The following is a 25,799-nucleotide window of genomic DNA, read 5'->3' as shown; positions in this document are numbered from 1 at the left end:
GACAAGGTTCTCTTTGGCCAAGAGACGAACGAGAACGGCCAGCGATGTGTTTTCGTGTCTGTGTTCGAAAACAGCTCAACTCACCCGGCAGGCGCCAAGTTCTTTCCTTTTTCTGCCCAGACTTCCCCTCGACACTGCGTGCGGTCAAAGCTCTGCGTATCCACGCGTGCAATCCAGCTGGTCGGAACTGCGCAGGTAGCACGTGGTCGTCTCTTGAAACGTCTCAGGGAGCCGAGGATTAACGGCGCCATTGTGTCTCTGCGTGCTTTGTAGCGCACCGAGGCAGTGTGCGGACACCAGAGCAACGTCGGCTCCCCTTCGCGGCCAGTCATGCCCGGCAACTGCTTCGCTGTCACGGAAGGCCGCCGTCCACGGACGCCGCTGCCGGCGCTCGTGCGTTACCCAGGTGAGGCTGGCCGAGGTAGCCAGGCTGGCTGGCGTTCCGGAACCACTAACGGCAATGCGATACAATGAGCAGTAGAGTGGGAGACAGCAGAGTGGGTTAGGGAACGAACTGTCCTAGCTGAAATCAAGCAGAAACGGGCACGGGCATGTAACGTGAAGAGGAGAGGACCATTGGTGCCTTAGGGTAGACTCCGAGAGCAAGAAAACTTAGCAGGGCGCGGCAGAAAGTCAGGTGGACGGATAAGTTCAGGAAGTTTGCGGGGATAAGGCGGCGGCCGCCGCTGGCTCAGGTCAGGGTTAAATGGACGTCGTTGGAAGAGGCTGTCGTTCAGCGGTGGACGTAGTTGGGCTAATGATGATGGCCAGAGTAAAATAGAATAATGTAACGAACAGATATCCTAGCTGAATTTGAGAAGCGGAACTGGACGTAGGTAATAATGTAATAAGCAGAACAGATACCTTCATTTTTGAATATGATACAGAGAAGCTCCCTATTTAAATTGCTTATGTCCAGGAAGGCTAAATACAGAGGCCTCTTCTCCGCTCTAGCGGTTTTTTTTTACATTCCGTAAGCAAAAACAGCCTATCAGCCAAGCCCCTACCACTTCTGAACCTGTTCTGAAGTTTTACCGTTATCTTACTACTTTATATCCACGTCTGCATTTTAAGTTTCACTGCCTGCATTGTCGGCCTCTATGTCACCGAGGTTATTGTATTTGGTCTGAAATTTTTATTTCGTTTTTTACGTTCTCGAGGCGCACAGAGGCGCCACTAAGCGGCGCCAAATAACGCCAACGAGCAGAGGTTCAAAGCTGCTGTGAATGCAGCAAGAGGGACCTAAACTTCCACTTAAGACAGTAGGCACTGGACAGATACACTAACACAACTGGCTAGTAGTCTGACGCATTAAACCACTATGGTTAAAAGAGAAGAGATTTATATCATCTAGAGTTATATTCACAGTTTCGCTCAGTCAAAAAATGATCACGTTTTTAGTGAAATGTGTTCACTTCAAGTTGACACATCTATATGGTATAAATAAAAAGGCTTGACTTGAGCAAGAAGAGCTGAGTGCCTAAGGTTTTTTTTTTTTTAGTAAGGGCGGTCGTAAAGCCTCTCGTATTTTAGAAAGTGCATTTCCTCCGGCCTACGCGCATAATTCACGCGTCCCGACGCATCTTTCTGTGTTTCATCACCGCCTTTTACATGAACACGGACCAGCCAGCGGGAACTGTTGCTTCATTTATTCTTTCTCTTCTTGGCGCCTTGTTGTTACCTCAACTGGGTCCTTACAAGTCGCTTCCCTTCTCTACAATAACAGCTTTAACTATTTTTGCTACTCGAATAAAAATGCTCTGCCTTAGTTCGCAAAGCTCTGACATGCTGGCGCAAGGCGACCAGGAAGAACTCTTTCAAGAAAAGCGACGTTTATATTGCAGGAATGCATGCAACAAATACGTTTAACCTTCCCCTTCTCCTCAAATTTCATCCGTTCGTTCGCGCCATGATAAAACACGCGGTTTCAGTGAGATTCGAGCCCCCGCCTCATAGGTACCAGTCAATGCCTCTAACCACTTGGCTATCTCTACATTTTTATTTATTTATTGCCATCAATATCATACAATATGTACACAAGAACTGTCAGCGACATCGTGACTGACTTACAGAGGCTAAAAATGTTTAGTTCACTTTAGGGTTACAGTGTACGGCAGCCAATCACGTGATGAATTTTCATGTTTGATTATTTCAAATTATTTTTAATCACTTCTTTAAAATACTGACTGTGTGTGTGCGTAAAAGTGTGTGTGACACAGCGCCGTCCTGCTCCTCTTCAGGCCCAAAACTCTAACGAGGCCGTACGGCACACCATCCTCTTTCTCACTCTCGGCAATCCAAGACAATCGCTCCGCAAGGCTGCCGGGGATATTTATAGTTGGTGTTTGTGCTTAACTAAACCATTTGCAGTTCAGCGGGAATATGTAGTACATTTTCAATTTAAAAGTGTTTGTTATATTTCATCATGGTTTACGCGTCCTCCAAGGCATCTTTTGGAGGTGAAAAAAAAAAAACCCCTTCTCGCCGCCAAGTTAATGTGCTTTGCATATTAGATAGTGGATGGCGCCACAGTGTTCTGCTTTTGTCATTTCATCAGTGACGACCACTTGCCCATACCACTGGCGGTTCAGCAAACGTCCTAAATTCGTTTTAAAACTTCCTCAGCACATTCCACTATTCATGTTCTCCCCAGTGTGTCTTTGAATGTAAAAAATGTCTTCGCATCGGCAAATTGAAGTGCTTTGCACATTTGTTATTAGATGCGACCGCACTAAGCGTGAAAAAAGAACAGCCGAAATATGCAGACGATAAAGAGGAAAAACGCGAACGCCGCCTTGCAACTAAAAATTTTAGTTAGCGTTCGTGTTTGCTGTCGTATGCGTCCCTAGAGGTTGCTTTTACTTTGATGTCATGGTGGAGAGAAACGCGCATTGTGAAACACGCAACGGGCCGAACAGAAACGTGGAGACATATGACGACATATCACCCGCCAAAATCCTTTAGAGTATGGAAGACATAGGCACTCCATTACATGTTACGAAAGTTGTACATAGGCTGCTTTAGGACCGGTCATTCCCTGTCTTCCTCCATGTAGAACAAATCTGTGACTGCATCTCGAATAGTGAGTGCAGAAGGTTCAGTTTTAACTCCGCATATGGTTTTTATAGCTTTCATACTAATGGCGTCAAAATTAGTGGAAATATCACATATACAGTTTATGATTTACGCATATGAGGTCACGATAGGGTTAACTCATAAACACTTGGAGACGCAGAACTTTCATTCACAAGAGGACCTAAATGCACTGGATGAGTACGTCCGCGAATCAGGATTAGAAACTGCAGCCACACAACTCCAGCTACATTAGCGTGAGTAACAAAAAAGGAAGAAAGCGATTAGCAACTAAAAGAGTCACGCTCAAAACAGGAAACTAGACATTACAACAAGTGAATGAGCTGAAAGCCCTTGGGCTTGACATTCATAATCCTGGCAAAGGAACACAATGGCTCCGCAGGACAAAGAAGGCAGCAGCGACTACGATACATTTGATCAAATGCATTCATATGTGGGAGGAGGAGCCCGCACTGAGAAGGCCAGACGTCTTGTACGTTGAGTAGTTCAACCTCGGATAGCTCAATTTAATCGACTAACGACCCGACAGTGGGCGGCGCTGGAAACGATAAATAGGAGCGCAGTGCGCACTCTCGCGGCACTGCAAAGGCTGCCACCCATCCTAAATCTTCAGGAATATGCGCAGCTGAATACACTGACTGCACTTGTTGAATAGCGAGAGGCAGAAAGACAGAGAAAGTACGTTATACCCGTCGCAACCGTGTTCAGTGACGTGACGGTACAAACACCAAAAGTGACAGACCCCCCATTGTGGACACACACGACAATTACGACAAGCAATTTAAGAGAGTTACAAAGGCGCAAAGCATCATTCAAGTAATAAGTCTTCTCAGTAATAGCATAACTAAAAGCATACAGGCACATTGGACAAAGGAAAGTTCACCAGTGGAGAGCGTACGTTCTTACCAACAGAGCTTGAACCCCGAAACTAGCCTTTCTTTCGACTCCCACCCCGCTGTTCCCATCATAAGTACACGCGCCCTGATTCCCCCGTGCGCTTGCCCCCTTCGTCATAATTTATCTTGATTGTAGGAGGCGCCCTTAGAATGATTAGGGCTGGAGCAGCCCTTATCCTGTTGGTGACCTGCCAATGGGGCCCTCAAGAAGAAGCAGTGTCCAGGACATGTTCTGAATATTGCACGCCAGCCGCTGACGCGGATGTTCGCCACCATGCTGAGGACGTTTCTGAGAACAATAGCTTCGAGAACAAGACGAATGTAGGAAGTTAGTCTAACGGCTACTTTGGGAGCAATACTTCACCCAGTCGCTGACAACCGCAGTCAGAGCCGAAGCCTGCTCAGGTTTCTGAGTGAAAACAGTCTCCCCGACCTTCCGTAGTTTATCTATAGTATATTGGGAGCGCCATCTTATGCCATATGGCAAGCCGTCGAAAAAAAAAATACCTTAGGCGATCCTCGGTGGATCGTTTGAATGCGTTAGCATTTTCTGTTGCTGCTGGTTCTGTGTTAGCTCTGCACTAAGACAGTAAGTTCTGCATTAAGGGCGCAAGTGGTTATTCTCTCCTTCACATTCATCGATCACCGAGCATCCTCATGCCATTGCTGGCCCAGCGATGCGCCACTGCCCCGGCAGGTGGCGCTTTCAAACACAGCCACGCACGTTGCTCGTCCCGAGTGACCAATTATTAATTTAACTGCCATGCTGGGCAGTTTGCTCACAATGCGGTGGACAGGCTGCAATGACGTCACAAAGCAGAAAAACAGCATAACGGCAGAGAAGCAGCGCTCAAAAACGAGAAACGCGTATCCAGGAAAAACGTGTAAACTTGCAGCATGATCGCTTTCTCAAGCAGCGCCCAAGGAAAGAAAAGCAAGGAACGAATTATACTAAACAGTACCTTCTCTACCATGAAGTGCAGCCAGACCAGTACACCTTTGAGCGTTGTGCAGCTGAAGAAACTTTACCGGTGCAGGAGATGTTGATGTTGATCACTTGGTCGCTGTCCTAGGCGACGGCACAAAAGACAAATGCAGCGAAACGATGACCAAAAGTTTATTGGCAATGCTCGCTGCCTATACATGGCAACAAAACGCGGCGCAATGTGCGGCAGGGTATAGAGTAGGCTTACCATGGACTAGAGCGCGATTCTATTCTTTTGTGGACTCACCCCGTGATCTCTGCCTGACCCTTTCTGCGTTTCTCTCGCTTTTCAAGAAAGAATAATGTCGTTTCGTGGCATCCCGCATTGGCTACTTCGTCTGTTTCTTTTTTAATTGCATACTTCGGTCTTGACACACATTTCCTCGTTTTGCGGAAATTATCCGCGCCCCTATCTGAAAAAAGTGTGCCAGCTGTTCTGAGATCGGTGTCGTCGTGGAACCACCGTCGAAGAGGTAAATGTGACCGCAGAGATTTTTCTTTTTTTTTGCACACGTAAGCATAAATGAAATGCCATGCGATACATTCACCCTTGTTCACCTGAACCATATCTGACATTCACACACAGTCGTTCGTGTGCACGCCGAAAGTAAGCCACTGTTTCTGTTTTTTTTTTGTATAGCCGCGAGAGAATAGGCGTTCAAACAAAATGACTCAAATGATACCGGTGTGCACTTGGAAGATACTCCGCAAACCCCGCTGACCCCTTTCGAGGGGAAACCCAGTTTCGAACACCCCTAGCGAAAAGAAAAACAATGTGCAGTTAGTTGCGGAAGCTACAGTTCACTGAGTACTGCGGCGAGCTAGCCAAATTTGCACGAAGTGCGCGCTTAAAATTACAGCTTCCCGTGTTCTTGGAGCACTCAAAGTGATAGGATTATATCTGACTTCAATCCTTTCGCCCTTAAACACACTTTCCGGACGCAGGAAATGCTCCTGACATCGAGCGTATCTACATCTACACTGACAAGGGTAGCTTTATCGCTGCTTTGAGAATTAAGAGTGGCGCGCTTTCTTACATTGTCTGTTGTCCGTCTCGCGTGTGTACAACGTTAGTTCCGAAACGCGATTAGTTTAACCACGGTTTCGCGGTGTGCGTCCGCGTGTCCCTGGCGCTTAGACTGAAGCCGAGATTGCTGCAGAGATGAGGAAGAAACTCAAAACTCCACGTTTCCGCACACACAAAAAATGCTGCTTGTGTAAATGATTGGTTAGGTCCGTTTTATTGAATTACAGCCGCCATAACCGCTGTTACGTTAAGCGTGGTCACCTCTGTACTCCAGAGCTGCGCTTCTTAGCGGCGAATGTTGGAAAGAGAAAAGGAAAGATAAAGAGCTTTACGGAAATGCACAGATTGTGCCTGGCCGGTCAAAACCTCTGACTGCACGGTATTCTATGTATGGCAGGAGGCTTTGGAAGGAAAAAATCCTTTTGGAAGAGCAAAGGAGGAGATATGAAAGGATTAAAAATAAAAACTGATAGGATTATTACGACACTCGTCCAAATGTAGGTATAGCGCAGATATTTTGATATTGAAGTGTTTTGATTGTTTAGATATTTCTTGGATCTTCGCGACTTCCGCGCTTCGCCTTTCACGGCGGGATCGTGGTGGCCCAAGCAATTTTGTTTTAGGGCGAAAGCACTAATTAGCACGGTTCCAACTAGGAATCTTGTGTGAAACTGGACCTTGAGCGCGATCTTGGCCAACCTGTGGAAAGAAAATAAGTACTGCCACGACTGGGCTTCGAACCCAGGGCAGCGCGAACAGATCAGCTTCATGGCCACTGCATGACAGCCCTATGTTATAACTGCAGCCAATCGCGCCTCGTGTTGAACCAGGCTAAACACATGCTTTTGCAGGTCTACTCAGCTTAACCACGTTAAAGCCGTACCACTTCTTTTTTTGTTTTGCGTAAATCAGCAGCGCTCTATGTACGCATCGCAGAATATCGCAGTCGCCGTGTGTTTTCCCCTTTTTGCGTTCTAGGTGGGGTCTAACGCCCACATTTTATAGCTTATTTCATTCGGCGATCTAGAGCAGTTCTCCGAATCCGCCATGAAGCAAGATACTGTCGCAGTCCAATCAGAGCTCGGGATCGGAATCCAAATTGCCAGTTTAAACCCATTCTTCGGTTTCGTGGAAGAAGAAAACTTTCTCGGAATCGCCGATTAATTGGAATACATCATCAATTGTAAGTGAAGCGGCTATGTACAGTCAGGCCGAAATGAAACGCAAGTACGCATATGCAGTACTTTCTCACTTTGCAGCGAGATATTCCTCTACAACCGGTTTATCAGTATACACTTCGGTAGACCTTCTATACTCAATGCGGCTAGTTACGCACTGCAGCTGAAAGCACATAGGCAGTATATTTTGTTTTGTTGCTAGGCATTGTTCGCATTTAGTTCCGGCCTGACTGTTCGTTTGTCAGCTATCGCAGTGTCCGTTGTTTCGCATCTGCAGGGTGAAAGAAGGCTCGCTTAGAGAGTTCCCGTCTTTTTCTAATCGAAAACATGGCACGCTGTGCAGCACCAGGGGAGAGCAAAAAGAAACCTGGGATAATCTTTGCTTTGTAATAGAAACAGAAGGCTGGAAGTCGTGATTAGTGAATGCAGGATTAGAGTGTTTAGAAAAGCGGCGCCAATGTGATCGAGTAAAATACATGTACTTGCTGTACCACGATAGACTTGGTATGAGCAAACTCGAGTACATTCAGCCAGTGTGCAGGCGAACCACTCGATCACACCATAATAAAATTTAAAAGATTATTCCTCTGATAGAAACACATTCGTAAGCTCATTCTTTCCGAAGACGATACGTGAGTGGAATCGGCTGCCAGCCTGTGCTGTGGAAAGCCCAACTACTGAATAATTCGTTGAAAGCGTTCAGTTGTACTTGTAAGCACTTTGAACTCAGCCACGTGCAACTTGTTCCGCTATTTTTTTATACTATTTTGTCAATCCGCGCGTGCATTTCCTCGGTTTTTTTTTTGTGTGTCGATTTGTGGAGGCAGTCTTGTTGTGCCTTGGTTTGTTTTTCGCATGTATCACTTGTGTCTGTACTTCCACCCCCTACTCCTGCTTACAGCCCCACCTTGATGCTAGCAGAATTGTATAAATAAATAAAACAAATAAATGAAAAAGCCAGTAAGTCACTTCAATTAGCGCGCATTTGCAATGAAAGCTCTAAGACGCTACTTCTGTGCGGCGGCAACACACTTGCGAAGTCGAAATTTCACAGTTTTTGTTTTTAGAGAGAAGCACATTCAATTACAGCACAAGTTATTTCTTCTTCAAAAGAAGGTGTCGATATTGAAAGGTAGTGTTAACTTCCAGGGTACCAGACGGATATTGTCGTATACTGCACTGAGCTCAAGAGTCTTACTTTACCTACTTCCTAATAAGTAAAATTAAAATGAAATTAGTAGTAAAGTCAAAGTATGCCAAAAATAGGCACAGATGTTGCTCCCGCAGGTAACATGCCCATTACGAAGTGTTGACTATACGAGCTTACATTGCCAAAAAAAAAAACAAAAAAAAAGATAGCTTGCTGCCGCAATGATTGTTGGCGGGCAAAGTTTTTCAACATTGCTTTAATTCTGCGCATATTTCGGTAGCAGAAGCGTCTCTAAAACAAGTTTCTCTTTTTTGTGCAGTGTCTACTGAAAATGCATATGCGAGAATAATAATAATTCAACCTTTCCACACATTTCAACAAACTTTTTTCGCTTCAGGATAAAAAGAAAGATTCTGATCAGCTCAAACTCCCGAATTTTCATTTAGTTCTCCAATCCTGTTAAGCAAAATTGACGCGTGGCAGATCATTAAGTTCTAACCCCGTAAACTGTCAACGAAGTTCACAAAAAAACGTAAAAAAGCTAAAGAAATAGCCGATGTTACAGTAAAACCATTCTTCCCGTCAAAACTTGGGTACTTAGTGATTTTTTTTAATTACCTTCTGCCTGACGCGATTCAATTAAACAGAGCAGCAGCAGGTCATTTCGGTGGGTGCTTAAGTACCGTTTGTTGCAAGCGATATCGTAGCCACTGAGACGCAGTAGCTTCAGAAAGGGAAAAAACAAACAAGCTGGACTCCAGAAAGACCACGATGTGGTCTTCCATGTGCTTTCTGGCTCCGTGTTTATTATCTTTTTTTTTGTTTCGCGGTATATAGACTACGCCGCGGCCTGCCCTCGCATCTATCCATTCGACGCAGTACTCGAAGCACAGCGCGTCAGTGAGACAGATTGCGGAGCTACCGGAATGCCGAGGCGCTCTCGTCCCTTCCGAGCAGCCCTCTCGACAATGTATACACGCCCGATGGAGCGGCTCGTGACGCGGTCCGCTTGCATTGCATGCGGCACCGGACATGCGACAAAGTGAACGATGGTGTCCGGTGCTTGCTTTCAACGACTGCGCTATTTAACGACGTCGGAGCCCAAGGGCAAGGGCTCTCAGACTTTTTTTTTTATGTCGTCCTAGAGATGGAGGGCGCTTGCCGGAAGTCGTCAAAATGGTGCTCTGCGGAAACAGCCTTTCTGTATTAGGATAAGTAGAACACGTCTATGGCTCAGTGCATACGTCGGAGCTCAGAAGTTGGGGTATTCGTTGTATACAGCCATGGACAAAATGTTTTTTTCCGCAATTCCGGGAAAAAATACTTCTCCGCTGCCTATCTACTGCAGTCGGAATTTCTTACAGAGCATGGAGAACGCATGTCCCATCCCGCTTGCAAGTTTTCCGGTGGCCTCGTTTCATTGAGCTTGAAAGTGTCAATTCAGTGCGCTCATTGGAAGCCCCATGGAGACAAAAGGGGTCGACAATCGTAAAACTCAAGCATCGGCTGTAGGGAAATGACGTCACCAGACAGAAAGTGTCATCACTTCCCGCAAAGGCATCAACATGCAACATGCTGTCAACATGCATCAACATCCGATGCTATCGCGTCGCAAACACACGATGGAATTAGGTATCAGTGAATTTTATATTTTCCTCAAACGCGCATCGTAAACTTCTGTCGACAAATGTACACGGCTTTAGACATACCTGGCGTGAAAACACACGTACTGCTCCTGTAACTCTTCGAGCAATTATATTATTTTATATCGTGCGAGCTTTCTACGGAGGCCATGCTTTTTGTTAGCGAATAGGTGTTATCATAAGACATACAGAGATGCTACCAGCAATACTATATGAAGTATGACGACAAGAATGATTTCAAAAGTGCAATGCGATTTCTTTCCCCTTTGGCACCGAACTTCGTCAAGCGAGTGAGAAAGCAAGTGCGTGTGTGAATAAGCGAATCAGTGTAGAAATGAATTAATGAGCAAGAGAGTAAAAGAGGGTTTGACTAAGTTACTGAATCCCTGGGGTTATGAGTAAGTGAGTAATATAGCAACTGAGTGCTCGAGTGAGCTGGTAAGCAAATGAAAGATTGTTTGAGTGAGCCAGCGAATGGTCGAACAAGTGAGCAAGTAAGCAAGCAAGAGGAAGGTTACGAATGTTTTGTACGCGTCGAACTCGACTAGAGAATACCGGTTTGCGCAGAACACGTAACACAGTGAACATACAGCCGGTGGCATGCTAGGACAACAATGAGAAGGCCAAGGAAAAAAAAAGACGTGGTCCGAGGCGGACAAGGGTCAGGTTGGGAGGTTAGATTAGGGAATTTGCTGTAAAATAGGGACTACGGTTTGCTCAGGAAAGTGCTAATTGAAGTCAGTTCGAAGAGGTCTTTGTTCTGGAGAGGACGCAGCCTGTCTGATGATGATGATAATAATGACTGTGGGGACGATGATGATGACGATAACCGTGAGTAAGCGCTGGCGTTTTCCGTCTTCCTACAGCCATGGCCGCCAACTGCGTCGCACTGTCCCGCTCGTCAGCGGGGCCTCGACACTGCGCCGCCGCCGCCGAAACTGCGGCGGCCCTGTTGCGCCCAGCAAAACTCGATCGAATCGCGCGCGGTTCTCGGACGTTTGTCTTTCTTGCCTCACAGAAAAGGCGGCTGCTTGTCGCGTGGGTGCCACAGAGCAGCACACACTCTCTCCCTGTCTTTGGACCTCCGCAGAGTGAACTGATGACTCACAAGCCCACGACTTTCCTTCCTTCTTTTTTTTCTTCCTCGTTCACTCTTACTGGGACACTGAACGGAGCTTTCTGCTCGGCGAGAACGACAGAATAAATTTTCTTCCTACATGCGCCTGAAACGTTCGCCTAGGATTAGTTGCTACCCCACTGGTATTCATATTAGACACTTTGAAGAGGCCGAATGTGGCTTACGGTCGCAGTATATGGGCTATTAGACATCTTAGAGAGAGCCAGTCCATTCCTGAGTTTCGTTGCAGGTGGTTGGGAAGGAACGACAGACTGGAGAGTGAGTCGGCTACGGAACGCCTCTTCCAGGCAGTGCTCTAGACAGGGCGCGGCTCACTGTCGTCCCGGATGCCGTTGCACAAACTGGCGCAAAAGGCGAGTCCCTATAATAGTCAGCAGCCGTCAGAGAGTTGCGCTGTCCTTTCGCGAAAGCGAAGACAGAACGGTGACATGAGTGAAGACGGCCTTCACGATGCAGACGCGCGAAGTATAGCGCGTAGTGGTTCCATGCGCCACAATGCTGTGCGAGAACAGAGCAAGGGGACTTTTCCGTGCACGGGTACCTTCGCCCTTTTCGAGAACAATAATGTCGCAGGCTAGGCGCATTATTCACGGACTACCTTTCTCCCCACTGCGCACCAAGCTTTTGCTGAGCGGCCTATGGAGGAAGCAGAAAATCTTGAAACTTTTATTGGCCTAAGCCGACTGATTTTGAGCAGGAAGCGAGATTTTGCCAAGCCTGTATTTCGTCAGTGCCTTTCGGGGATCGCTTTCCGCCTGTCATGACTGGAGCTTCGCCATGTTGATTAACGGGAGTGGCCGGCTCTTCTACGCTCACATATACCACATGGCAATATTACGCGAGATAGCTGTCGTGAGTCTGGCAACTTGGCTAATCGATGTTCTTAAATTCCCCCATATAACTGCCCATTTTATGAAAATAAATCATTCATTCATGTCATTTCCTGCCCTGATTGAGCGAATTCAGCTCCATGATCTGAAGGGGGCATGATGGTCGGCGATCGCACACAAGAAGAAAAGGAACGTCGGGCTGATGCCCATAATCACCTCAGGCGTCGATGATGCTCACGCAAGGGAATCGGCACACTTTCACGCATTCGTAATGAACACGGTTTCGGCAGCGATGCATCTTCGTCAAGCATGTGTACAAAGCCATTTCGAGGGAGTCCGAACATCTCCTCCGTCAAGCCGAACGCGCTTCCACAGACTTCGCGCTGTCATTATGTTTGAACACGCTTCGCCTATTAAGTGAAGTGCGAAACCTCTGCGTCCTTAACCAGACGGGCTTTTCATTCTTCTGTCTCCTCTTACGAGTTGAGCACTAAACATTGCAACAGGCCCAATCATGTCCAACATTCCAACAAAAAATTTTAATATTGAAAAAATGTAACGTACTGGTACAGAAATATTAAAGCTAGTGGTCCGTTCTTCCGATAAGTAGCAAAACCTTTCTTTTATAGTGTTTACATCGCTCGTATCGAGCACTGCCATAAAAAAGAAATGGGAACGCTTTTGAAGGTAGCAGAATCGTTAATAGCAAAAAAATGCAAGCCTGCCGAAGGGAGATCTGCTGACATATTGATTTTTATGGAGAAATCTTACAATATATGAAAAAATTGCGCTCATAAACTATTTCGTGTTCAAAACTACTTTTGTCCAGAAATGTTGGGCATGCAAAAACGGAGACCCTTGCAGCTTGCAAATTTGTGACAAACATACAGCGCACACACTTTCGCGTTCAGAGCTTGTTTACAAGGTCTCATTGGGTTCTGCGACCGTAAGAAAGGTCAGAAACGCCCGAAAGCAAGGTTACGGCCGTTGATGAACACGCCACCGTCTCGGAAGTATCGAACGCGCGACGATTCCAAATTGTATCCGCTTTCGAGAATTTCCTCCCTTTTCCTCGGCGGCGTAATGAATGTCTCCCCAAGAGAACGGATGCGTAGATGGGGAGTGGAAGTACACGAAGAGGCCTAGGAGAGGAGGGTAAAAAGGAGCTGGGGAGAGCGGGAGAAGGGGGAACAACTGTCGTCGCGCTTTCTCAAGAATGCGTTGGAGTCGCCGGCATCGGCTCTCGCTCCCGGACGGGACGGACGGGGGGTCGGGAAGAGGGGAGCGAGCCGGAGGCTCGGGCTTCGAGTGGCGCAGTGGGTCAGGAGGGAGGGCTCCCGTGACGTCAGCGAGTCACGTGTCGGGCTCGCGGGCGGGCCGTCCCGTCGCCGATATAAGGAGGGCCGCCGCGGGAAGTTTCCCCCACGTCGATCCTCGGACGGGACGCTTGACTGGACGACAATGGGTGAGTCCCGCTGTTGCTGATCCGGGATCCCATCGGGAAATTCGAATCTGTCTGCGCGAGCCCGAAAGGTTTTCAGTGGGAAAACAGCCCGCGCCAGAGGATGATCAATCAGATGACGGCTGGGGGGTAACCGATAAGGAGCTGGCGAGGTGAAAAGAGACGAACCTCGCGTTGGCGGAAAATCAAATATTTTCGGGGCGTTGTTATTGATAGAAAATAATAATATTAAGACTAGACGCTCATCTTCCGTTTTGGTGCACCTTCGAAGGCCGCCTCGGTGAACCATGAACGTGGCCTGCCGGCGGGTTTGGGGCCTCGTGCGCTGTCGACGCAGGGCGCTGTTCAAAGAAGGCAAAATTTACCGCGTTGAGATTTCCTCAATAGCTAAGGTCGGCGCTGATTTGCAGGCTCCCTCGAACGTGGCAAGCTGTGCTGTTTTCCTTTTCGTGCACTGCATCTTTTTCGTGGCATACGAAAGAAAGCCGAATGTGCAATGGAATCACGCTGAATCGTTTTACCAGTGGCGCCCTTCGACCGCATGCATCCACCGTTGGGTATGACGATTGTCTCGGGTTAATCACGGCTTAGCAAGGTTAAGGAGGCGATGTCCTAGAGCTGCAAGCGATGAGGCGTGGCAGGCTGACGTACACAAAAAAATGCAGGCAAGGTAGCGCAACACGTGATGCCTCAGTAAGTGTTAGGTAACAAGTGTCTGTCTCACTTCGTGGCACGCAAACAGGTGGCGACTTGCAGTAACCGTGTGGGCGGAAACCACTTCGATAGTACTGCTAACGTGAACCCTAGTTTAAGGCTGTTAAGTCGGATTTCAGCGCGGCTATGGAGTGTCTCAAAACGAAAAAAAAAGTCAGGTACCTTAGCACTTCCACTACCTCTCGCACCCTATCGACTGTTGTAACTGGACTCTGAGGGAGCAACCAACGGTTTCGACTGTGGGCCCAACGTCCCAACGTAATCACTCTACGCACGACCGCAAGCTGATAACAAGGTAAGTAGGCCGCGAAAACCGGACACCAAGACAGAGGAAGGCTTTTCTTAATTTTCCCGCTCTAGTGCCACTTTTCTGAGCTCTTTCTTTGTGTTTCCGTATTTCGGGTATGTCGCCTTCTTTCATCTTTAAGACTTGATCTGAACTTTCCGTGTGGTCAACAAGGAGTGCTTGGCTAATAACTTTTACTAGTTAGCCCGCACGTCGGTGGTGGCCCAGACATTTTAGGGTTTTTTGGCCCCCTCTTACTCGGCTTTCACCGCCCACATCTTCGATGTGTAGCGAAGCCAATGGCACGAAAGCGTTAATTTCGAGCTACCCGCATTCGGCAGACCTTCCGAGTTTTTTGCAGCAGCTTATCGATGTCCCTGAAAAGGAAAGTATACAACCAATATATTCTTCCAGTACTCACCTGTAGGGCCAGCGCCTGTCGGCTAACGAATGAACTGGAACTCGAAGGACCACCCAGTGGGCAACGGAAACGAAATTCCAGGTGTGCTAAACTTAATCAAGAGCCGCTCCTTAGCTGCCCTCTTTAAATGCGAATTTGCTCTAAGCATCTCAATGTGGGCGTGGCTTCACTCCGGTCATGGCGGTCCAGGAAGATTTTTTTTTTTTTTTACCGCGGTCATCTTCACGGCGCTCGGGCCGCACGGCGCTCGAGCCGTCTCGGACTAGCATTACGAGCATATATCCAAAGCTGTACAGGTAATATCAGGAAACCTGCACAAACAGAGCTGGCCGCAGCTGGCCTGATAAAGGGCTGATGCAATCCTGTCCTGTAGTGTATTTGAATTGGCTGGTGATGCTGATAGCTACAGGAGAATTTATTCCGTCGGATCTAATGCAGCCACCATGAGCCACGGAACGTTGGCGTAGCATGCAAAATGCATTATTGCGCACTAGGCTGGTCCCATAGCATTGTGAGTCTCTATTTCACAACCAGCCAGCAGGTGTCTTTTGTTGGCTCTTCAACTCTCGGTTCTGAGGCCGTGGAAGGCAAAAAGCGTCTGCTGATGTTGCGCTTTCATCCTTATCTTATGTCTTTTAATAATTTTTAGTTTAAAAACGTTCGCCTCCAATAATGTCGTCGTCCTTCTTTCCTTTTCGTAGCCACACCATCTTCGATTTGGGCCAAAATAAGTCGATTAACATGGTTCCTGGCTCTTGTAATCTCGCCTGACTCAGCGGCATAGCACTCGGAGAACGCAGCTATACTGCTCCGTAGCAGTTGGCTACTTAAACTGCAAGCTGTAGGAGTCAATTATCACCGGGTTCAGTGAGATTCGAACGAGGCAAAACAAGTTGCCGTTTTTCTTAATTTAGCACAATCTGCAGCTCTTGGAAACGTGGAGGAGTTTGCGCTAGTAGCGCCATATGGGTACAAGATATCGAGAACGTGTCCGTCTACCCTTTACGGCAACATCATGAAGATCGCTTCATTTGAAGAAAATGCAGGAAAAGAAGGGACGAACTTGTTGATTAGAGAGAAATTTATTACGAAACTTCAGAGTTAGATTATTCCCAGCCCATCCCCTTTTAGCCAATCCCCGCCCCTTCTTTCAAATGTATATACTGCATACGGCCACTAGGGGCGTCTTGCTCCGAAAAAAGAAAACAGACGGAGTAAAGCGCGAGTGGTTTCATTGGTGGGTGAAGTGATGACGCAAGCTGACACACATCCGACTGCAGCGGCAACCATGGCAACAGAGCTCGTCAGAGTGACGTCATGAAAACCCGCCGCTACGCCTCAACGAAGAATATGGCCATGTTGATGACGTCATCACCACTGCATTTCAGTTAATTGCCAATTTCAAATTTCCCGCTGAGTGAAATACGGCCGGCATCTGGGTACCTATGCAGTCTAAGGCGATAACACAGTGCGCAGTCCTTTTTGATGGCAGTCATTTCAGTATTGTTCACCTTACAGTCATCCGCGTTTTATCTGTTGACGACAGCGGAACGTTCCGGCTACTCGAACGGCACCGCCATTGACAAGCACTCATCATTCATCGACTTCAACAGCGACTTGGCACTTTGCCCTTCCTTGTAGCATGCCTTTCGTGGCGCTTTGGTACAATCTGCCTCAGCTACAAAAACAGAGTGCTTGACCTTTTGTGCGCCATTCGGGAACGCTTGCGCCAACATTTCTCGGCAGAGTACTGCGCAAGAGGGAAGGCCTCATGAATGCCCAGATTGAAATGAAATGTCCGCATGCGTTCACACGACTGAAACTCTACATTCGCGCTGCGGCCAGGCCGTACTTGCCAACACGGTTTTGTTCAAGCATGACTCGAGGCCATCCTTTCCCTCGAGGGCAGAAATGCATCAGCGCGCATTTCGAAACTTGGTCGTCGCGCCACACAGTGCCACGAGTTCACTTTTGGTAGCCGTAGGCATCACTTCTAAACGCAGCATCCCTCTTTCATGCAGTCTTGTTTTGAAGGACCATGTTTCGCCATCCTGCCACAGTCCCGCTTCGCTGAGCGTTGTTGAGCGACGCACTGCATTTGCATCTTGAGGCCATATATACGCCCTCCATCTTTTACTGCTGACGTCGCGACGCGACTGTCTTTTCTCCCCTGTGGCACCACTCGTTAACGGTCAGCAGTTTGGTGCTTGCGCTAGAGCACTGTCCACATCTTCCTTCTAATTATTCTCTCTGCCTTCACCCGGACGCTTCGAGTCGTCCTTTGCATGCTGTATCTTTTTGAGTGCCCTGATGAGTGCTGCCACAGCTTGGCCGTGGATTAGTGCTTACTCCCTGCGGAGCGCCAACGAGCCATCACGATGTTCCGCTCAGAAGTTCCTTCGTTTCCTATGTCCTTCGCCTCATCAGCAAGCAAGCTTTTATTGCTCCGGAAGGAACCGTTGCCTCTTCGTCGTTTCTGTTCTTCCTGTCACCCATCGCCTGGCACGGCATTGCACCCGCAAAGCCGCTTTATTGCTGATGAAACACAAGTGTTGCGTGACGGGCACAGCTCTCCAATTTTTTAGTAATGCCACAGGATCGTCGGACAAACGGTTGTGTGTGTGTGTCACATAAGCAGAACAGCCGAGCAGACGACGCTATCTATGCGCATGCGCGTACTATCATCCGGCTCACCACTGCGGTTCTGCATGGGGCGCTGAACGACTGTCTGCTCGACGCTCCCGTGATATTATTAAAGAAACTAGAGAGCCGTACGTCACCAACGCAGGTGTGGTAAGAAGCGATCAGGCAAGGTGGCATATGACGTGACGGTGGCGCCATCGTGCATTATTTCGTTGCGTCCGCTCTTAAGCCACCCTGTTTAACACCCACCAATCAGGCTGCAGTTTATTTCCCTCTTCGTCGGGACTTGCTCCCATTCCACCCTCTCCGCCCTTCCTCGGCACTATTCGCATCCTGGAATCGTAAGGGTGAGCCCGGCTCAACACAACTTCCCATCGGCCAGCTTGTTTGCGTAAGCGTGCTGCGTCATATATGCTGTTTGTTTTACATTCTGTTTGAATATACGCTCATGATGAGGGTCCTCCCTTCCGGTCTCACAGAGGTACGAAACAGCAGCTACCCCATTTGCACAGTGCATTCCTTTCTTTGTAGAAATAATTGGGGAGAATTCGCGTATTCCCAGATAAAGCCCAGCGATGTACCGGAAGTCTTGCGTACTGACGCCTGTCGAGGACGCAGTTCTGCAACCAGCTGCGGGTGGTGGCAACTATAGTGTACTAGATAGTGGCAACAGCGGGTGGTGGCAAGGCCTGGCGAGGTTGCTTGCGTTTACATAACTGTTCAGAGGCGCTTTCAAAGAAGACGCGTGTTTGTAGTGCTTGAACCGCTCAAAGCAAGGCTATCGTACGTTTCACTGCCAGAACAATATGCGCCCGTGCGTGCCGCACCAAGTTCGCAGACGGCGCAGAGAGGTTGCTTTCGCCTTCTGGCAAGCGAGACGAAAGGACAAAAGCGGTGGCAGAGGAAGAACGGGACGGGACCAGCAAAGTTGCTTTCTATGCAGAAGGAAGACGGCCTGCAGCCGTATGCCGAATAGATTGCGTCAGACATCTGCAGCGTCGTGTGATCCCTTCTTTCATCTTACTCGATTGGTACTTGAGGCCGGCTCCCGAGCAATCATTCTTCCGGCGGTGGTCGATTGCCACCCCTTGAAAGCGAGGTGCTGGGACAAGTGGCTTTTGTTGTGCATCGGAGCAGTAAGGCACACCCGAAAAGGAAAGGCGCGTTTTTCTTGTCACGTGTGTGATGACGCTGTGGAAATGTAGGAAGCGTTGTCGAACACGATAGCACAGAAGGATTTCACGAAAGTTGCGTGCCAAATCAGAGGCGACGCCAATTGGATGAAAGAGCGTCAGATGCGAATCGAGTGAATAAAATACACACTACGTACGAGAAAGCCAACTAGATTCTTTCGTATGTGCATCCTAACGGACTCAGCATACATTTGTCTGCACTATATGGGTTGTGGGCTATTTACACTATTTATGCATATTATTTACACTCGCCACTTAGCATTACTAAGGCAGCCTGTAGTCCGATGCTGACCCTATTCTTAGATAGCTGTTATGACCGCGGTGATAGCATTGCAAGCTCTCGCCTTGTCCAGCTACTGTACAAAAGCTAAAGAATCTCTTTCACCACTTGACTGTTTGCAACAAGTGCGAGCGGCGACCTGCTTCATTACAAGCATGATCTCGATGCGCTGGACAGAAGACCTGCTCGACTGACTCTACCTACCCTGCGCATTTCACATCATAGGCAGTGTTCGCCAAAAAGCGCTTATTTCATTTTCGGTTTTTAGCAGCTGACAGACAAAATGCAGGTCGAAATAGTAACCAGTGGCTTCTGCGAGCAATATGGCGGCATAAAGCATTCCAGACATTACATGGATTATCAGCGTCACATCGGTGCGGGAGGTACTGCGTAGGTCTCTATAGCCTATTCAACTGATTCGCACTCAGATAACTCGTAAAGATGTCTTCGCAACGTGACTACCGGGCTATCGACGGATTTCTCTCTACGGACTGCAAGCATCGGGCTTGAAGACCAGCCGGTGTTGAGGACTCCAGTGTCGCTGCAGCAGAATATCCAAATTCCCTGATAATGTGTACACGAGCTGCAGCACGGTGAAGCCAATGGTGCAGTCCAAGAAAGTTTTTACGTTGATCTGATTCACACTGTCATGAACAGCTTACGTTTGAAATAAAAAGGAGGGGGGGGGGGGGCAGAAGTGTGCTTTACCGCACGAGGAAATTGTTTCACGACGGAATGAATCACGGACGCGTCAACGCACTGGCTTGGTTCTCCACCCTTTTCCCAAGCATTTCACCCCAGAAGAACCGAGCACCAGGGCGGTGCAGATCTTGTAGCCGTTAAAAAACCGGTGAGTACCCGGCGGCACTGTGGGAATCAAATCCAGCACCTCCCGAGCCCGAATGCGAGCCGGATGCTCTACCACATCGCTATCGACTCAGAGTCCTGCAAATAAACTGAATCTAGTCTGGACAGCAGACCGGAGCCTTGGTGCAGCCAGTTTGAGAAATCGGGAAGCTTTCGGCCAAGTGCTTTCATCCCTCACCACCAGGGGAACAGAGGCAGCCCACTCTCAATATCGCGGCGTGGCCCTTGCCAACAAGAGCCAGGGAGCAAAAAAAGAGAGCACTCGGAAACAACCACAAAAGAAAAAACTTCAAGGAAGAAAAACTTCAGCAGCTGGGCTCAATTGAGGACATCGTTTTAGAAGTAGGCTAATGACCAACTTCGTTCCAAATCAGTGACAGCTTGTCTGGAGAGCGCCAGCTGCGGCGCTTGCCTTTTCTAGAGCAGCGTCTGGGGCAGCTAGCTTTCGGCCTGCAGCTACCCAAATTTCGTTTCACGATTGGCCTACAGCATGACGTCATATTATTGCAGACGAGGACGCAATATGCAAAGAAGCAGCGGGAACACAATGCTAGAACCGATACTGTATAAATGTTAATCTTTTACGTACTTATTACAGCCTTTGCTTTCCACTTCATCCGTGTCTTGCTCGAAAGTCGGGCTCTCTTGCCGTTCTCAAGGAGCCGCAACATGTTTCACCAACGAGGCGCATAAATGAGGTCTAAATGACTTTCGAAGGGAATATGGCGGAGACAGATGGCGAATACCAATCGCGCACTGGAAGCAGGCACTGCATACGCGGTGCCCCTTAAGCCTGGCGCCACCCGACTTCGCCTCGAAAAAAATCGCGTGCAGATCGTGATGGGCGAGCCGTGAGGCGGCGTCTCTTCCCGGCATTATTACTCGAGTCGAAGGAAAAAATTAAAACGAAACGTCTTACTTCGCGGTTTGAAAGCGTAATCCGGAAAGAAGCTTATCAGCGAAGAGTGGCGCTGGGGGATGACGACGGTGGGAAAGCAGGGTGTGGTAAGCTGCTTTTACGGCTGCATGCTTGTTTTTCTAGTATCTTCCTCAGAGCTATCGAGAGTAACGCAAGCGAACGCTATACTAAATGGGCTGCGCTGCGCTGCGCTGCGCTGTGAACAGCGATGAAGCAGGAGCAATGCATTGCTTCGCTTTAGTCTCGAGTGTGCAAGGAGCCGCTACAGCGTTGCTCGCATCTGCCCTAAGCTTTGGTGAAGGATGCCTGCGATGTCGGTAGAAAATAAGGTTACGAAAAAAGAACGTCGCCGTGGGCACTGTCAGTGGTGCATTCACTTCTTTTCAATGGCTTTCACATTCGGATACATTGGATAGGATTGGATTGATCTGTACGAGCTTATGTGTAGCAACTCTGTAGGTTACCACGGAGAAATAAAAGGCGCTAGAGGGCGGTTCTTTCCGAGCACATCACCAATCCTGCAAACGGGCCGGAAAGAGTAACGTCCTGGATACTACAATATGGAAGCTAGGGAAACAGCGTGGTCACAGAAGCCAAACACACATTCATTCGGAGTAGAGAGAGTAGCGAAAATTCTCTGGCAAAATCTAAATATGAGGGAAGAAAAAATCCTAGGCCCCAAAAAAAATCATAATCATCTTTCCGCTGACACTACTCGTGCAAGTTGGGCCTTTCTTCTCACGGAGCGAGAATAGACTATAAAACCGGCCGTACCTTTAGCGGCAGGCTCGTAGCAAATTTGCATTCATTTATCCATTGGGAAATTGGGAAAGCAAAGGGGGCGGCTCACTCTTTCATCTCCCTATGCCAACTTCCTGGTTTCGCTGCAAAAACTCCCGGCTTCAGCTTCAACAACTTCCTTCCGAGCTTAGCTAATTGCCCTTCACCGTGCATTGTCTCATGTTCTCCGCTAGGGCCGTGAGTTTAATTCGTCTTATTGGGCTCGCCACTGTTTTTTATGCAGGGCGATCAATAGGTCACTAACGCACGCGTGCTTTTTCTTATAGATACGATAGGTCTTAAAAACTTACAGAGAAAACTGATAAGGATGCCTAAACAATTGAAAAAAAAAAGGCTTACACCCGCGGAATTCATTACAGCCGTATGTGGGAAACCAGCGAAAAGGACGCAATCACAAGGAGGAGAAGTACACAGGACAACGCTGGAACACAACTGAAAATTCTTTACTTCGCCAACATCAGAACAGGGCGCACATGCGCGTGAGCACCACAAACGCTATCAAAACAGCAAACACAAAACTGATTAAGCGAGCGAAGAAACATGTGGCAACCTATGTCCCATTCATGAAAGTGTATTCTTTTGCCGTGAACCTGACAGAGCTGTCGCTGACGCATTCAGTTCCTAACTGCTTGATTTTAAAAGCTTCTAAGATTTCTCGTTCTATCTGTGTTTTGCCGCGGCCGATGATGTTGACATTATGGAACAGAGGGGTGCAGTCTTTGCAGTGGTTGCAATGTCTTTGAAGATTTGCTGTGTTGCCTGGCTGCAGCGAAGTGCGGTGCTGCCTCATACGGTCGTTGACGCATTGACCCGTTTGACCTATGTAGGCCTTGCCACAGGACAGTGGGAGCGAGTAAACAACATCGGTTGTGCATTTGGTGAACATGCTCTGGTGTTTAACATTACATTTCTTTTTTGTGCTGATTTTTGAGATACGTGAACAAAGCGACGACAGTTTGGTGGGCGCAGAAAAGACTACCTTAACACCGTATTTCATGGCTACCTTTTTAACGTTATGTGAGATTTTATGCAGGTATGGCATTACAGCAGGTCTGGATTCCTCACTAGGCGTTTCATCTCTTTTGTACTGTGACTTAAATTTACTGGTCAAGGTCTCAGCAATAGAAACGAGGACGTCCTCAGGGTTCTTCAATTCATTACAGCCGTTGTCTTGACTTAAGGATGGCGTTTTGTCCCAAGACCACCTGTTCTCCTGCATGAAAAAAGGCTGGCATATACATCTTGGCATGTCTGAATGATTTATTCGGTTTTGCTGCTATTTTCTGTGCGATATTCATGGCGTTACATACACACATAGTCTACGTTTGCGTTTCAAGCGCTCAGTCGCCAGTCAGCGCTCGTAGTGCTTGTTCTGTGCTTCGTCTGTTTTCGCTGTTGCTTTCCCCGATAGGAGGAGGAGGCGCGCTTTTGCGGTTCACACAGCGGATCCAGGCAGACCCGTAAACATCGCTGGTGAGAAAAAGCCACTGCACGCTACGAAATGCAACAGTTCGGCGTCGGTGCAAATTAACTTTCAACTTTTCATGAGCATATGCACATTTTTGAGACTAAATGCGCACAAATTCGTACAGGAAAGGAGCAGACAAAGGAGAGCCAAGCTCGGTAACCGAATTCGAGACCACTGTTTTCTGCCGTACTCAGCCGCCGCAGTGGCTCAGTGGTTACGGCAGTCGGCTGCTGACCCGAAAGTCGCGGGTTCGATCCCGCCGCGGCGGTCGAATTTCGATGGAGGCGAAACGCTAAGACGCCCGTGTACTTTGCGATGTCAGCGCACGTTAAAAAACCCCAGGTGGTCGAAATTTGCGGAACCCTTCACTGCGGCCTCCCTCATAGCCTGAGTCACTTTGGGACGTTGAACCCCATAGCACAAACTGAACCAAACATAGCTAAGGGAGAGGTGAAAAGAAAGAGGGGAAATGAAATAGCACGCATGCAAAAAACACATCTGACCACTTTCTGTTTTTCTTAACCTCATTAGGAAAAGGGCGGTGCCCGTTTTAACGAAGTTTCTTTTTCACAATTTAGGTGCACTCCATTTCAGAATCAGAATCAGAATATATTTATTTAACATCATGGCGATGTTGGGTGCACCGGCAAAAAGCCAGTGGCAAGGCTTGACGAGGCCGGCGCACCCTACAGAAGCTTGGCAGTGATATACTTGTTCACGTTAATAAAACAAACGAAAGAAACAATACGAGGGCACTTTCAACAAAAAAAATGTACAAACATACAGGACATATAACAGTTTTTGGCATTATTTAGCTATATATTTATAAGGATTTCTTATTTAATAAATGTGGGAGAGTGAAGTTCAACATTTGATACCCGTAATTTGTGCGGGTCTTAGGTACAAACCAATTCAAAACTATTCGAGTAGAGTATTTAGACTCTTTGTATTTCAGTCCAGACAGCTGTAACATAAAGCAATTGTTTTTAACTACACTTGTTTCATACCGTCTTAAGAGCAACGTTTCATACAACTGGGGAAGGGGGGTGATGCCGAGTGCCTGAAATATCGGGCCACTATGCTCTAGTCGCGGAGCATTCACAATGCTACGAACAGCTTTTTTTTGAAGAAGGTGCAAACGATTAATGTTGGTAAAAGACGTAGTGCCCCAGACCAAAAAGCAATAGTTAAGAACAGAAGAAAAAAGTGCGTTATACAGCATTTGCTTAATACGCTTCGGCATAAAGTACCTTAGTCGACATAAAATACCGACAACCTTGGACTGTTTGTTTATTACCATTTCGACATGATCATTCCATAATAAGTTCTCATGAAAAATCACACCTAAACTTTTGATGACTGGAACAATCTGGATGAGTGACGAGCCCAATCTTAAAGAAAGTGGCGATCCGTTAATAGGCTTACTGCGAGGTCTGAAGAGCACAGCTTTTGTTTTCTGGGTATTAATGCTTAACAAATTGCATTTAGACCATTCTAAAAGCGAGTGTAGACAATGTGATGCTTGTTGCTGAAGATCTTGTAAATGTGAGGCTCTAAAAAATAAGGTGGTGTCATCTGCGTAAATAATGAAAGTTGGCAGCTTACTAATGCAGACGACGTCATTAACATAAAGGAGGAATAGGAGTGGTCCCAAGATACTGCCTTGCGGAACGCCTGAAGTGATATGCCTAAAATCTGAGGAGTCATTGTGTATGTTTACCTGTTGTACTCGAGAACCTAAATAAGACTGAATTATTTGAAGAAACTTTCCGCGAAAACCATAGTGCTCGAGCTTAGCTATCATTATTCTGTGATTCATGCGGTCAAATGCTTTGGAAAAATCAATGAAAATGCCAAGAGTGAGAAGTTTCTGTTCAAAGGACTCTAAGGTTAGTTCTTTCTGAGTTAGAAGCGCGGTTTCCGTCGAGAAGTGTTTTCTGAAACCATGCTGACTGGGCGTTATTATGTTATGTTTGTCACAGAAACCAGATATTCGTCTAGACAGGATTTTTTCAAAACACTTTGAAAAAACAGGAAGAATGGGTATTGGTCGATAATTTGACAGAATGTTTTTGTCTCCGCCTTTATGTATAACCGTGACTCTGGCAATCTGCATTCTTTTGGGGAATACTGCATGTTCAATGCAACAAATAAAGATATATTCTAACACTGGGCTAATTACATCGGCTACATACTTTACTGGGGAAATTCTGAAACCATCAATGTCAAGTGCCTTGCTGTTGCGTAAAGACAAGAGGCAATTTTTAATTTCAATAGCATCTGTTGGCGATAGGAATGCACTGGAAACAATCCGTACGTCAAGATACTTCACATCCGTGAGATCGTCATTCCCATCCGCCTGAGACACAAAATGATTATTGAAATTATCTGCTAGCTTTTTCCCACTCACTAGCTCATTATCAACAAAAAGTTCAAGTACATCAGTGGCAGCAGAACCTCGGTTTAAAATTCTTTTAATGTTTTGCCACACAAGATCGCTCCTTTTTAGTAAGTCTTGGTTGAATAGTTTTTCCATGTACTGTTTTTTTGCCTGACGGAGAGTAGACGTAACTTGGTTGCGATATGTTTTAAATCGTACAAGATCATCGGGTAACTTTGTTTGAATGAAGGGGTTGTAAAGGTGCGTCTTCTTTTTTATCATTTTAAGACATTCTGCAGTTATCCATGGTTTTCTGGCTTTTCGAGGTTTTTTGAAAGCGACAAAAGGAAAGCTTTGCTCATATATAGTCCTGAATATGGCGATGAAGGCATTGTAGGCATCCTCTGGAGCATTTTTGTTTCGCA

The 25,799-nt window shown here is 47.3% G+C and overlaps 1 protein-coding gene across 2 annotated transcripts in view; it reads left to right on the top strand.

The window, feature by feature from the left end:
* The first annotated feature begins 275 nt into the window (after nt 1–275).
* Nucleotides 276–25,799, top strand: part of LOC144126272 (uncharacterized) — a 49,379-nt gene continuing 23,855 nt past the window's right edge. Inside the window, exon 1 of one of the 2 annotated variants that reach the window (XM_077660356.1) lies at nt 276–406. In XM_077660356.1, coding sequence (XP_077516482.1) covers nt 331–406 — 76 coding nt within the window. In that variant the 5' untranslated portion in view covers nt 276–330. Of the gene's footprint in view, nt 407–13,330; nt 13,406–25,799 lie in introns of those variants that run through there. The other variant, XM_077660357.1, reaches the window with a different exon arrangement.

This window comes from Amblyomma americanum, chromosome 3 (assembly GCF_052857255.1).
Source record: "Amblyomma americanum isolate KBUSLIRL-KWMA chromosome 3, ASM5285725v1, whole genome shotgun sequence".
NCBI classification, from domain to species: Eukaryota; Metazoa; Arthropoda; class Arachnida; order Ixodida; family Ixodidae; genus Amblyomma; species Amblyomma americanum.
Note: the sequence above shows the minus strand (reverse complement) of the source record. Positions and strands in the feature narration are given on the sequence as shown.